The 15,286-nt window shown below is 39.1% G+C and overlaps 1 protein-coding gene across 2 annotated transcripts in view; it reads left to right on the top strand.

Annotated features, from left to right (window-relative positions):
- CERS6 (ceramide synthase 6) overlaps window positions 1-15,286 on the top strand; it is a 128,327-nt gene that overhangs the window by 30,034 nt on the left and 83,007 nt on the right. For both annotated transcript variants that reach the window (XM_060778489.2, XM_060778498.2), the window contains exons 2-3: window positions 1,801-1,906; window positions 5,846-5,976. In XM_060778489.2, coding sequence (XP_060634472.1) covers window positions 1,801-1,906; window positions 5,846-5,976 — 237 coding nt within the window. The remainder of the gene's footprint in view (window positions 1-1,800; window positions 1,907-5,845; window positions 5,977-15,286) is intronic.

Raw genomic sequence — 15,286 nt, 5'->3', positions numbered from 1 at the left:
CCAACCCTTGTTGTTCATGTTGAATTATCCGTGTTTTGCTTCTATCAGTGGAGGAGAATCAACATAATTGAGTCTGAGTGCGTATGTTTGTGTGTGTGAGGGAGAGAGAGAAAATATCCCATCAACCAAGAGAGTGCTGATACAGAGATAAACATGCAGCCAAAATGGCCTGACACAATCTTGTTTACATGAGTATTTATCATGTGGTACGTGTATGCCGCCAGTCTGGAATAAGGCTGAAATTCTTTTCTCTTTATAATTTCAACAAGCTGGCAAGAAACACTCCTATGGCTCCTATAGCCCGAAAAAACCCACAAGAACCTACTCCTATGGCTCTTCCCCATCTCATCTACAGTTTATTGTCTCTCTCAACTCAGCTTCTACTGAAGTTGTCTGTAAAAATGACTTTAAATACTTGTTGTTGTTTTTCTTTTCTTTTATTTAAAACAGTATTACTAGTCTTTCTTTCTGTCAGGCATCTCAGCTAACTCCTCTCTCATTGCAAATGTATCTTTTAAAATCACAACAGGAGAGGTTAATGTTTTTGATAACAGGAAAACTGGAGGAAATAGCACCCCCCCCCCCCCTTAAAATGGACTATCCTCTGTCTAGGCCCCTTTTTGGGCTCTGCCCATATAATGTAACAGTACCATTCATAGATATGTGAGCCTGACTGTATTCAATTAGCTCATGCCGAACTTACCTGCTCTTCCCCCTCAACAATTCTGACAACAGGGCATTGGTTCAGATGTAACGGGACTTCCTGCTTCCTTGCAATATGAATAGTGAGGGTTTTTTGGATATCATATTGGGTGTCCCCCTGGACTCATCACTGTCGCTTGAAGCTCAGGCGTCGGCGGTGGCCGGGAGGGCCTTTGCACAATTAAGATTCGTGCCCCAACTGCGACCTCGTGAAGGCAGATCTGGCTAGTGTGGTCCACTCCTTAGTCACTCCCAGATCGGACTACTGCAATGCGCTCTACATGGGGCTGCCCTTGAAAACGGCCCGGAAATTTCAATCGGTCCAATGGGCGGCGGCCAGGTTTGTTAACTGGTGCTCCTTACAGGGAGAGGTCAACCCTCCTGTTTAAGGAGCTCTACTGGCTGCCATTCATTTTCCGGTCCCAATTCAAGGTGCAGGTGCTTACCCACAAAGGCTAAAATGGTTTGTGACCTGCCTACCTGTGTGACCACATCTCTGTGTACGAACCCACACGATGTCTTCATTCATCTGGAGAGGCCCTGCTCACGCTCCCACCTGCATCGCAAGCGCGATTGGTGGGGACGAGGGATAGGACTTTCTTGGTGGTGGCCCCTCGACTCTGGAACTCTTTCCCTAAAGACATCAGGCAGGCCCCGTCACTAGCAATCTTTAGGAGGAGCTTGAAGACGTGATTGTTCCAGTGTGCCTTTCCAGAATAAGGAAACTTCTACCATTATGTCCCAATGCACTTTATCAGAGATTCAGGATTTCTGCATACCCACCCCCCTCCAAACACTCCACCTGGTCACGCCCAGCACTTTTTAACTTCATTATTACATTTGGCCCTGCCATTGTTTTTAATTGCATCATTGTGTGTTGTTGATGTTATTGCTGTTTTTTTAGTTATTTTGTTGTTGTTTGTTGTTATTGTTTTTACTATTGTATTTGGGCTCGGCCTCTTGTAAGCCGCACCGAGTCCTCCGGGAGATGGTAGCGGGGTACAAATAAAGGATTATTATTATTATTATTATTATTATTATTATTATTATTTACTTCTTAACATTCTCTCTTATCTTTTTCTCTCTTTTATGCTTTAGGTTTATAGCCAAGCCATGTGCCTTAGGCCTAAAGGTTCAGGCCAATGGACCACAAAAGGCTCAGCCTAATGCTATTCTTGAAAAAGTCTTCACTGCGATTACAAAGGTAAAGTATGTGCAATACCTTTACATTATTTTGGAAAAATGAAAAGAGATTCTTCATTCAGTGAAAAATATAATTCTCATTTAGAAGAGATGCTCAGTAAAGTACCATCTGGATTGGAAACCTCCACTCTTTGGTGCTTGGAGTGATGGCCAGATTGACCGTATTGTAAAATACATGAGTGATTTTTTGGGCACAATTATTCAAGTTTTACTGGGATGGTAACAAGGAGCTCACAGCACACCATGTGGGTTCTTAAAAGGGCATTTCAATAGCATAAGGTTTTCTAGAAGCAGGGCCAGTTAAGTTAAATGGCTCTTATTTCCAAATAAGCGTGGACAGGTTTACATTGTTCAAGAGTTAAGAAAGGATCTGCTGAAAACACTCTTCTGCTCTATGGGTCTTTTGCCCTCTTACTGTACTTTAACTTGTGGAAGCTATATCCTCTGAACACTAAGTTTCTGCCAGCTTACTTTCACCATGTCAGGAAGATAGTCTTTGTGATAGGCTTATCCACTTACAGCTTTAATACTCTTAATGATATAGAAGATAATGTATAGTCTTAAGTAGACTGAGGCAATTATTTTTGCACCTGAGGATTATCCTTGGGTGTTTCCACCTCTCTCGCATTCCCATCTGAAGATACAGTTACTAGGGCTGGGCAACCATGGAAAAATTTGTTTCTAAACTCGATTCGTTTTTTGGGGGTTTTTGCGTTTCAATATTTAAATGAATTCTGAAATTTTTCTTTAAAAAAGTTCGATATTAACGAAATTTCGTAAATTACGAAACAATTACGAAACGATTTCGAAACGAATACGAATCAATTCGTTAATGGCGGACGCGACTGCGCAATACGCTAAAAAACCTCCATATGGGACAGAGGGAACTTTTGAAGCTTCCCTCTCCCTCTGTTGTTGACTGTTGGTGTGATACTTATAATTTTTTTTTCACTAATTAAACAAACAACAGCTGTAAAACTTGCCCCAGACATGCGGAAATAATAACGAAACGATTTCAAACCGATTTCGAAACGAATACGAAACATTTCGTTTTTCAGATGCTCCTGAATGGTTCAAAATCGCTTCGTTATTAAAAAAACGAATTTTTAACGAATTACGAAACGAAACCGCCCAGCCCTAACAGTTACATATATCACACAAGATGTCATGTTGCCTCACATATTGCGAAGATTCTGTCTATTACTGACATTGAAACAATATAGCCAGTAGCCAGTCTGACTGGGTCATCTATGTCAAAGGTGCACCAGCTTTCGTGTTAGTTCAGCCAGGAACATGTCTTGGCCTAGCCTTAATATTTATTTATTTATTTGAAACATTTATATTCTGCCTTTCTTACCCCGTAGGGAACTGAGGGCAGAGCACAACATATATATGGCAAACATTCAATGCTGAGGCATAAAACCATAAATATACACAAATATTAAAATCACTTACATCCACTTTAAAATCAGTTGCTTAAAAAACCATCTCAGGACACCATTCTATTGTTGCCTCATTGCACTGCCCCCAAGGCTTGGTCCCACAGCCAGGTCTTCACCATCCTTCTCAAGGACAGGAGGGAGGGGGCGGATCTAATATTGCCAGGAAGGGAGTTTCATAGCCATACATTTCAATATGTAATGAAAGTGAACAAAAGGATTGAAATACAGAACATTGCTATTAGTAGGCATGTTTTAATTAAATGCTCTATGGCTATTGTATTTTTTTTATTTGTGGGTTTTTAATGAAACAAGATCATTTGCACATAACTAAACTAATGTATAGTTGAAAAGGCCAGATGCAACTCCTGGTATTATTATTATTATTATTATTATTATTATTTCTTCCCCGCCTCTCCTCATGGCTCGAGGTGGGTTACAACACTGCTAAAACACCGAGTCAAAACACAGAATCTTTTTTAAATACTTCGTAGAATATACATATTGATATTAAAACATATTTCCACAGAATACACTTTAAAATACACAAACAAAAATATACATAAAATGGAAGTTTAAGATTTATCATTAAACTGTCTGGGTAGTCCTGCTGGTAGAGATTGGACTTGTGTCACTTGAGCATCTAGCTGTCTGAGCTCTACCTTCAGGTTTTTCTACTGTCATAGGACAGCTGATGAAAAGGTCCATGAAACCCTGTGGTTTAGATTAACCGAGGTTTGTTCAAACAAACCAGGATTATCTTGTCATTATAAAATCCTCTTTTCGCAACCTTAGTCATTTTAGCAGCATAAAATAATTGACATTAACTATACTCCCTACTGTCTTCATTTGGGCCACGGAAAAGGATTGTGAATGTGAAGAGTCTAAAATATCTGGAAATCAGTGTATTCCCACCCCTGTTCTAAACCTTGCATTCAGTTGCAATACTATACAATGCTTATACTGTTGTATATTCTGCACCTTTCAAGAGGAAAACCATGTGATTTTTCCTCTTGGATTGTTTGCACTGTTTCTTCTTATATAGAGCACATGTGTTTTTGTAGCAGCCTCTCTTCTTGTCTGAGCTTTTTGATCAGACAGTGATTGTAGGGCTGGTAGTGCCGTTTCGCTTCTGATAAAAGGCTTAGCAAGCGTATAGTCACTGTCTGAGAGTATTCTCTCAAAACCACTTTATTTCTTCTTTAGGGAGGGGGATGGATGGACATGCTAGTGCCTGTTCTTTATTGCTCTTTGTTTCCATTCACACTGGTCTGCAATTGCTCATGTATTTTGTATGCAGGTTAGTCTTGCATTTTACAAGCTGTATCCTCCATGCAAATGATTGCAGTGTGATTCAGTACATATTTGACTTACATGCAGCCTACAAAACAACTGTTCTGCCCCCTTCCAGATAATCACTTCAGATATTTTGCTGCCCACCTGGGAATTATTGCATAGGTATAATTTGAACCAAACCTTCGAAGAGTCATTTCTTGATTGCAAAGATGGTATAAGACTTCTGCTGTTTAATAACAGGTGTGAGAATAAAGGGCTGTTTAAGCTTTCTGCACCCACATTTTGGGGCACTTGCTCATGAGTAGCATTTTTAAGATTGCAAGCTCTGTTGCCAAGGTAACTTGTATTTGTGGAGACATACTCAAACTGATGACTCTTCTGGTCTCCTCTTTCCACCCCCATTTTGAAGTGGTTCAGCTGTTACGTATGATTTTTTTGGAATTAACACACTTTTTTCCTGCCTGGCATTTGAATATTTATCATGTTCACAAAACATGGAAGCTCTCTGCTAAATTTGACTTTTATTCTCATGCAGTTCTACCCATTTCTTCTTTAGTTTGCTACACTTGAGTATAAAGTAGCTTGTATTATGCACCACAGTTTTCAATAGGACATATGCAAGCAATGAGTCAAACCCAATTGTTAGTCCCACCTAAAATAGACCCACTGAATTAATGAAACTTTACAAGTCAAAACTTAGATAAATCCCACTGATACTATGGGTCGATTCAAATTGGGCTATCAGTTGAATTAAAATCAGTTTCTGGCCTCTGTCACTTTTCTGTGACATTTACTTAAGCACTCCAATTTTTATAAAGGCTTATCAAATTCATTTTTTTTCACTCCTTTATTTTCAGGTGCATTTTGTTGTCCAAAGTGAAAGAGCAAATAGTGCCCAATGCATACATAAGTCCTGCTGGTTCACGGAGTTGCCATTGTCTGTATTTTCTACAAATCAGTGTATTTAGATTTACAGTAAACAATATTTAAAAGTATTACTACAAAGGCTAGAGATGATTCAAGAAAGCCAAATTGTATTTTTTAAAAAATAAACATGATGATGATGACGACGACGACTTTATATCCCGCCACCATCTCCAGCCAGCCATGCTCCCTATTAACTGAATCTATAGTGGGTGATTATTAACATTGGTTCTGAAATGTCAGCACAAGAATAATTTCTTGTCCCTTTAACATTTTTATAGCATCCAGATGAGAAGAGGCTTGAAGGGTTGTCTAAGCAGCTGGACTGGGATGTTCGCAGTATTCAGCGTTGGTTTCGGCAGAGGCGTAATCAAGAAAAGCCAAGCACTCTTCGAAGGTTCTGCGAAAGCTCGTAAGGAACTTCTTTTATCATTTATTTCCTAAATTTGAATACTGCTGAGAAAAGTAGATGTAATTACTGCGACTTTTTGAAAAAAAAAACTCAGAGTGCAGTAGGACATATTAGTCATACAGCTTATTTCTCACTTCCAACCCAGCTGGAAGGATTGTTCAAGATTGGCTCTGAAGTTAACAAGGTGACCTTATGGAAGGGAATAGCAGAATGCATTTTGCAAAGTGAGAATGATCTGTATTCTGATGAAAGACATGATATGGTAAAAACATGAAGATCTGTAAGTAATTGATCCAATGGATAGGTTGCCATTTGGATAACTTGTTAAACTGCTTTAGTATCTAAAAGGAACGTTATGGTTCCAGTTGGACTGGATTAAAAAAAACGGTGGTTTAAAAAGTTTGGACATTCTATGAAGTCATTGCTAAGAGCATTTTTTGCAGTTTTTAAAAGCCCAGAGGTTGATTGTTGTGCTCTCTGCTATGTGTATTTTTAAAGGTTGTAAAAAGCAACCCCTCCCCCCTTTGGTGCAGCAGGTTAAACTGCTGAGCTGCTGAACTTGCTGACCAAGAGGTCAATGGTTCGAATCTGGGGAGCGGTGTGAGTTCCCACTGTTAGCCCCAGCTTCTGCCAATTTAGCAGTTTGAACATGCAGATGTGAGTAGATCAATAGGTACTGCTCCAGCAGGAAGGTAACAGTGCTCCATGCAGTCATGCCAACCACATGACCTTGGAGGCATCTACGGACAGCGCTGGCTGTTCAACTTAGAAATGGAGATGAACAATATCCCCCAGAGTCGGACATGACTAGATGTAATATAAAAGGGAAAATTTTACCTTTACCTTTACTTTAAAAAGCGAATTCAGTGCTCCTCTAATGGGATGTTATTGTATTACAGCTTAATCTGGGCAGGAGGGATATTTAAAGCAAAACCTGCTTATAATATGAGAGAACGACTGAACTGCAATTCATCCAAAAAATATAGGATTCACTGCAAAGTTACATTTGCCTGCAGCTTGACCAGGAGAAGCCTTCTGATGATTTGGAAGGAATTAACTTTCCTGCAAGCATGCTTCAAATAAAAAGGCAGTCATTTGTAAAAAAAAGCCCAATTCATGATTTAGTTTTAATATGGATATGAAAGGCATCTCTCTCTTTCAAGTGCCCACAGGGGTCTAATAATAAGATACTTGTCTTAGTTGAGTATTTGCCACTTCTTCCAGTCACTGTGGAGCACATCTTAAAAACAGAACGAGCAATGCTCAAAGAAGAAGAAAGAAGGAAATGAGATGATCAGGTCAGGCTCATCTACAGTTGTCTAAAAGTCTGGTCATTACAGGTCTGTCTAAAAAATAATATGGCATTCCAAACCATTCTGAGAACAGAGTAGAGAACAGGTAGAGATTATCTCATGAAAATTCAATAGTAGTTCTTTATTTAATCAAAGCTGTTGTAGGAGAGTTGTATTACAGTGTTCAGAAAACAGAAAGTTCTATTAGACCTGTGTTTCCCAACTCTAGTCTTCCTGGTGCTTGGATTTCACCTCCCAAAATCCCTTCTCATTCTGGAGCATTAGAGTCTGGGAATCACTGTATTAGATAAATCAAAGATAACAACACATATATCTGTAAATGTGAGGATAAGATCGAGGTTGTAAGTCTGTGAATACTTAGCATAATCAATTCCAACTTAGTGATGGGAGTTGATAGGATATGTATAAAATTGCAGTATGATGCCTTTAGAAGACATCATGGTTTCTGATTTTTGAATGTTCATAATGTTAGCCTTGGGTATTACTGCCTTAGAGAAACAGTAAGCAGATTTTCAATAAGACTACTAAAACAATGTAAAATCTTTTTGTTTTTGTTGTTCTTGTTTTATGACAGCCACATGCAGTGAATAAAACTGCTGATGTGACAAATGTGTATTTGCCAGAGCATTGCTTTTGAAATAAAGGTAGCTTAACTTTGAATTTCACAGTGCACTGTGCTCTAGTCTCTGAGCAAAGCTTCTCCCAATGCCAAAGGCTTCCTATATGTTTTGGTGGCTCAATGCCTAGGTCAGGACACCATGCATTGGGGCTATGTGAATTATGTGAAAATACTAATAGTTCCTAAGACTTATTAAATATTATTAATACTAAATTATTCTGAAAACAATACTTAAACACTAGGACTGATGATATCTAGTATTCAGAAGTGGTTTGAATGCTAAATAAAATCCTATATATTGTAATGTATGCAAGAAGCCAGTGAGGTGAGCTTTGTTCTGAATTGTCAGGGGAGAAAGTGATACAAAACAGCTGCTTAAATAAGGCTATTTAGTACATTTGTGGAGGAGGCAAGATTCAAACTTGAGTACTGTGGGGTCAAATGAGGCCACGGGACTTTTTGAACAGTCCTAGATTGGCTAGGGACCTTTGAGAGTTGTCCCCCAGAAGGTAAGTTTTCAAGCCATGTTTCTGATTCATAGCTCAGTTTCTTAACTACTTTGCTGCATGGAACAGATCTAGACGAGTTATTCCAAGAATTACGATAGAAAGCAGTTAGGAACTTTGGGAAATGTTCAGTGTATAATGATGTCTCCACAAAGTGTACATAGAGGAGCATCCGTTTTTTACTATGATTTTTTTTTTGTCGTGTCAGGAGTGACTTGAGAAACTGCAAGTCACTTCTGGTGTGAGAGAATTGGCTGTCTGCAAGGACGTTGCCCATGGGATGCCCGGATGTTTTTATCATCCTTGTGGGAGGCTTCTCTCATGTCCCTGCATGAGGAGCTGGAGCTGACAGAGGGAGCTCATCTGCGCTCTCCCCAGATTCGAACCTGTGACCTGTCGGTCTTCAGTCCTGCCGGCACAAGGGTTTAACTCACTGTGCGACCGGGGGCTCCTCTTTTACTATGATACTTTAGCACAGTAGTTTAGCAGAAGACTCAAATGTCAGATTAGTAAGATGTCTGTTGAAGGTGCCCTTCGACTGCTATGATTTTGGCCTTGCTGCCTTTTCAGCTGATCACTATTTCTAAATCAGGGCTTTTGCAATATTCATGTTTTCTGTTGTTGCTTCCTGCTCATTGACCTGTGAGACAACAGAAGTAAGCATATTGTGGGAGTTTAGAAAAATGGCATTTTATTTATGAGCAGCAAAATGGAAGGTAACGTTGTCAAATAATCATTTAATTTTGATATGTAAGTGGAAGCTTTGAGCTGAAAACTTTTGCCAGTTGTGAACTGTTAACTAGCTGCTGCAGAAGTGTCTCTTAAATGGGGCTACTATACTTTTATTCTTATATTAAATGTTTTTAATAGGATAGATGATGCTAATCCTAACTAGAGTAAATCCATATTTATTATCTATTAGCTTGGGGATCTGGTGATGCTTGGCTTACTTGAGAAAGGCGTTGTTTGTTTTGGGAAGTTTGGTAATATCTTGTAGGGTAAACTACAACTCCTCCGCGGGCGAATCATCCCAAATCAACTGAAAAGACTTGGACCAACTTATCTACAGGACAGTGTGTGTACTATATCCTAACTCTTATTGAGAAAGAAGCCTTTCCCATCTCTGTTGAAAGGCGAGAGCTTAGTCCCTTCCTGGAAAACCTAAAGGAAGTACTGACCCTTTTAACTATTTACACCATGGCACCGCTTCTGGACTTTAAAAATGCCCGAGCAGGAAAGTAGTGGCAGTTGCCAGGGGCTGCTGATTCCCTAAGGTGATCCTGGCACTTTTACCTCGTTTAGGAATGACCTTCAATTTATCCATGGGTCACATCAAAATCCATAATTTTGGCTCCAAAACCTGCCCTCTACTTGAGGTTAGCTTAAACTCAAATATATACAGTATGTTGAGAGCTGCTTTGAGACCCACATTGAGAGAAGGTGAAGGCATTAAACAAACAAGCTGTAACAAAAGATAAAGTGGTTTTGGGAGGATTTACCTGCAGCAAGAGAAGCTATTGTTATTTAATTCTTTTTGCCATCTGTTTTCTCACTAACTTTACCTGCCCTGCTGGTAAAGTTATCTTTTTGACCAGCTACCTTTTTGTAAAGCAGATAAATATTTTAAATTCCTTTCAGGGAGGGATAGTTACAGAGAAATGATGACATCCTGGCTGTTATCCCACACAACTTGTTTTCTGATAAGATAAAAACCATCTCTGGAAGCAGCTGTGGAGGTTCATTTGCATATATTTACATAGAATAGCTAGGAAGATTTCCATGGTTTTGAAGCTACCCAAGATTTCCATGGTTTTGAAGCTGTTTTTTCTTTAGACCTGCTGAATCCAAATGTATCTACATAACCAAAAGGCTTGACTAATTTACCCTGAAATGCAGTGGTTCTCCCGGTGTTTTGGACTTCATCTCCCAGAAACCACAGCTGCCTTAGCCAATAATCAGGGATTCTGGAAGCTGATATCTAACACACCTTAAAGACCATAGTTTGGGAAGCACTACTAAAATGAAGACTGGTAGGTAAGATTGCCCAATGCATGTCCTTAATACACATACTTGTGTTTAGAATCACAAACTTCATTGTTTTAGGCAAGGTAATAGTGGATCAAAATTGAGGAAAATAGTATAACATTGTAGGAAAATGAAATTTATTCTGGACAACAGCAACACAAACGCTGAATAAAATGAGTCACAGAGCCAGTTATGTTAATTGTAGATTCATGAAGCTTCTAATGGCACATGAAAGCAGTCTCGAAACTGCCATATTATACCCATTTCTTAGTTGAGTGTTGTAAAATGAGGCAATCTTGCAAGATGTCATGAAGTTGGGGAATATCTATGCTTTGAGTGTTGAGTCATAATCAGATGCTTCAACAATTGTAAAGAACTTCACATTTTACAACTTTGGAAACATCACTTACAGCTAATAAGTCATTTAAATCTGCAATTATATGTAAAACTACAATTAAAATTCCATTGTCACTTCTGAGAAAAGCTCTTTCCTCAGTCTTTGAACATTGCATTTAGCTACCTTTTTACAGTTTTCTTCTGAGTAGGGAAAGCAACAGGTATTTCTCTGGCCTTTGTGCTCATATTTATGAGATTGATCTGTTAATGAAATAACTTGAGGGTAGAAGATTCTGAATGTTATTTTTCAAGTATTGTTCTGACATTTCAAGTGTTTCACACCATGAGGAAGTGGGGGTGGGAATGAGTTCATAATAATTTAGAGCAGATGACACACTTCCTAACACAACCCGTTATTCTCTTGTTGGGAGAAAGGCAATTTCAAGAATTGTCAATTCGGGTTTCTCATTTTCCACTTATTTAAGAATACTGTCACAGCTTTTCACAAATAAGTGGAAACGGTTTATTTTGAGGAGAGATGAGTAATGTGTTGAGAGACAGTGTGGTGTAGTGATTTGAATGTTGGATTAGGAGATTGGGATTTGAATCCCTGCTTGGCTATGGAAATCTTTTGAGTGATCTTGGGCAAGTCACACTCTCTCAACGTCAGATGAAGGTAAGGATAAACCTCTCTGACCAAATTTCTTTCTTCTTTCTCCTTGGACAGTCTTTAAATGGTTTGTGTTGCCACATCCAAAACACCTTTTTACATGGCACATGGCTGGGTACTTTACTGCATTGTCTCTAACCCCTTTGTTGTGCTTACTCTTCTCAGCAGAACACTCTTGAATAATAATAATAATAATAATAATAATCCTTTATTTATACCCCGCTACCATCTCCCGCAAGACTCGGTGCGTCTTACAAGAGGCTGAGCCCAAAATACATCAGAACAAAAAACACAACCACAACAATACAATACAACAATAAATAACTCCTAGCAAAGCAAAAACAAATACAAAAATATCACGACGCAATTTAAAAACCTGGCAGGGCCAAATGTAAAGATTATTTTTTTAAAAATTGCTGGGTATGACCGGGTGAAAAAGGGTGGATATTTTGGGGGGGTAAGTGGGTGTGCAGACAATTCTAACTCTCTCGTAAAGTGCATTTGAGACATATTGCTTGGGATTCCTTAATCTGGGAAGGCACACTGGAAATCCATGTTTTCAAGCTTCTTCTGAAGACTGCTAATGTTGGGGCATGCCTGATGTCCTTGGGGAGGGAGTTCCAGAGTCGTGGGGCCACCACCGAAAAGGCCCTGTCCCTCGTCCCCACCAATCGTGGTTGCGATGCAGGTGGGATCGTGAGCAGGGCCTCCCCAGATGAACGAAGAAATCATGTGGGTTTGTATACGGAAACTTACTCAAGACATTTTTCTTGCTCCAGTAATCTAGCAGAGACATAATCTAAATTTAAATCATATTCAGGTATAGTCTGCATTGTGAACAAAAATTATCCCAGTTCTCATGTAGAAAAGAAAGTAAAATAAATGATTTATGATTCTCTGTGAATGTCATCTGTCTGTCCTGCAGCTCCATAAACAAAGTCCTTAGCTTCTGCAAGTATTCTGGCACAGTTTCACCCCGTTTTATTATTTATTTATTTATTTTTTCTTTTCTTCTTCACTCTAACTCACCCTGAGGGGGACTCAGAGCGGCTTCCAATTTTGGCAAATATTTTGGCAGACAAATATTTCAACTTTAAATTATAAAGGTGTGGCCTCAAAATAATTTTGATACCAGCAGTCTCAGTATGGTAAACGTTACGCAGACACTCCCAACAATCTTTTGCTGATGTTGCATTCCTGAGATGAACAAACTGGGTGCCCTCCACTGACAAAATAATAGTAGTTTTGGCTTTTTCGTCAGCCATTAGCTCTGTTGCACTTGCCCCAGCTACTGATGGATTCTCCAGCACATTCCATTAACCTTCCTTTACTAGGAGAGGACCTCAACTTCACAGCACACACTGGTTAATTAATAGCATTTAGTCTTTCAGAAGTCAAACTGCTACTCACAGGGAGACACATTTTTGCTGCACTGCTTCTCAGCCTTCTCCAACACTCACATGGATTCTGATCTTTAGAGTTCTTTCACTGATTGCACTGCTCACACTGGTTGTGCTGTGTACTTTGGGCCCATAATTGATGTCAGGGGTTCAAATCAGCATGAAATTCCCTATTGTATAGCAAATGGGGCTCTTCACTCCTGTTAGCTTATTGCAGTGTACTACTAAGGAACAGAAACAGCACACAGACAACTGGAAGGCTTTTCTTTCTTAAGTTGTAGTAATAGTACAAATACATAGTATTTACAGTGTGCACAAACTCTCTCTCTCTCTCTCTCTCTCTCTCTCTCTCCTATTGTCAGACACTAACCTCCAACCCTCACCAAATCAACACAGGATACTACAAACTAATAGCAACAGTCTCAGCACTCAGCTACCACACCCCAATTACAGTGAATCTGTGGTTAATCCTGAGATACTGATCCCGTTATCACTTAAAGAAATTCTGTGTAACTTACAAGTCTTGATAGTATGCTCTAATGACCTTCTTAGTGGACTATAAAAAAAACATACAAGAACAACACATAAATACATGATATTATCTTGCCCAGTTTAGTGAAGGGCCTACAAATCAGCCAAATTCAGTAGCTCTGAGAGTGGTTTAGTTTTAGAGGATGTTTTATTTCTAAAAGACGTTAATTTTTGCTTCATGGCGAAGTGGGGATTTTAATCCTAGTTTAGCCATGGTTTTCCTATTCACTGTCAAAGACAAGTACCGCAGGCATACTTGAGTGGGAGGCAAGACTATTAGGTTTAAGCTATATTTTATATGAATAGGTAGCTGTGTAGGTCTTTGAGTGGCTGTACTAACAACTTGGAGAGGGGAGGTATTGTGTTGGCTTGGCCTCATTTTTTAACAGCAATAGTAGCAGCAGCTACTTTGCAGAAGTACTCCAGGTTTGTGGTATTCAGTCACAGATCATCATAATAAAATAAGAGGAGCAGATTGCAAACACCTTTTGGTCCTAGCAATCAGGGCTGTAGTGGAAATAATAGACAGTTGATCATTGTAGATATTCTACAATAATATCCAAAGATGACTTTTGACAACCATGGGTAATAAAAGACAGGGCAGAATGGAATCCATGAGATTGGTGGCCTGATTTCAACTGTAAACACAAAATGCTCCCAGAAGTAATACACCTAGATAGCTTTTCTACAAATAATCAGAGTATATTGACAATCTTTAGCAAAAGCTCCAAAAATCTAAGAATGAGTCACTGTTTGAAAATAACTTGCCCTAGAGTGATTGTTTTTGATCTTGACATAACTAAAGTAAGAAACAAGTACTGTTGATGTTTCTTCTTTCTTCATTTTGCATTCTGATCAAAGACACAGTTTCTCAGAAGCTCATGACATCCAGAAGATGACAAGTTTTCCATGGACAGATTATTTTTCCTTGCTGGATCTTGACAATCTTGTGCCCACCTTCCAAGCCTGAGCTTTGTATGGAATCCATGAGATTGGTGGCCAGGTTTGTGGTATTCAGTCACAGATCATCATAATGGAGAGCAAGCTCAGTGTTTCAACAAGGGCAGGCTATTAGGCAGTGTGGCCACTTGCTTTCCTATTACAATCTTGTTACATGGACTTGAACAGGTATTAACCAACCCTTAAAATCTTCCAAAAGTGCTTTTTTTCCCCTAAGGCAGATTCAGCACATTTCAGTTTAAATCTATAAGATGACATTTGGATGTTTAAAAAATTGTATCTGTCTTAACTATTGTCTAACATGGCATCCAGATCTTAGTATAGCCTAAGCAAAATTATAGTTATGTCAAGCATTCAGCTTAAAAATTTGTCCTGCATTTGTTAGGCTCTCTTGTGAGATGATTTTAAAAATTAGATTTGTTATCTTTGTCATTGTAACCAAGTAGAGTTGAGTCATATTCTAGCACGATGGAAGTTGGCAACCTTATTTCTTTCAGATGTTTTGGACCAAAGGTCTCCTAATTTTTGACTATACTGAAATGAAACAGTGAGTGCCGCAATCCAAAATATCTAGAGGGCATCAAGGTGTTTACCTTGGGTCAAGAACCTTTTAGTTTACTTATATGTGGGATCAAGTAGATGCTGAATTCATGTGTTACTGTGATTTAAATTCTCCTTTTTCCACTTCTGCTCTATTTTTGTGGGCTTAAGGAGGCCATTTAACTATGAAATCCTGAAGACTATCTGAGTATTAGTGTCCTGTGTTTTTTCTTCCACGAGTCTTACTGTTCCACCTGCGTGTTCCAGGATTCAAGCATCCTGGGAGTAATAAGAAATGTGCTGCCTCTCCTTTCCAAGGTTTCATAGCTAGAATCTGTGGAGGTAATTTTCCAATTCTCAGGAAATAGCCTGAAAGAACTATTTAGCTCTGATCTGGCTGCCAGTCAAGT

The sequence above is a fragment of the Anolis sagrei genome, chromosome 1 (assembly GCF_037176765.1).
Source record: "Anolis sagrei isolate rAnoSag1 chromosome 1, rAnoSag1.mat, whole genome shotgun sequence".
Classification (NCBI taxonomy): domain Eukaryota; kingdom Metazoa; phylum Chordata; class Lepidosauria; order Squamata; family Dactyloidae; genus Anolis; species Anolis sagrei.
This window is presented reverse-complemented; position numbering and strand designations above follow the sequence as displayed.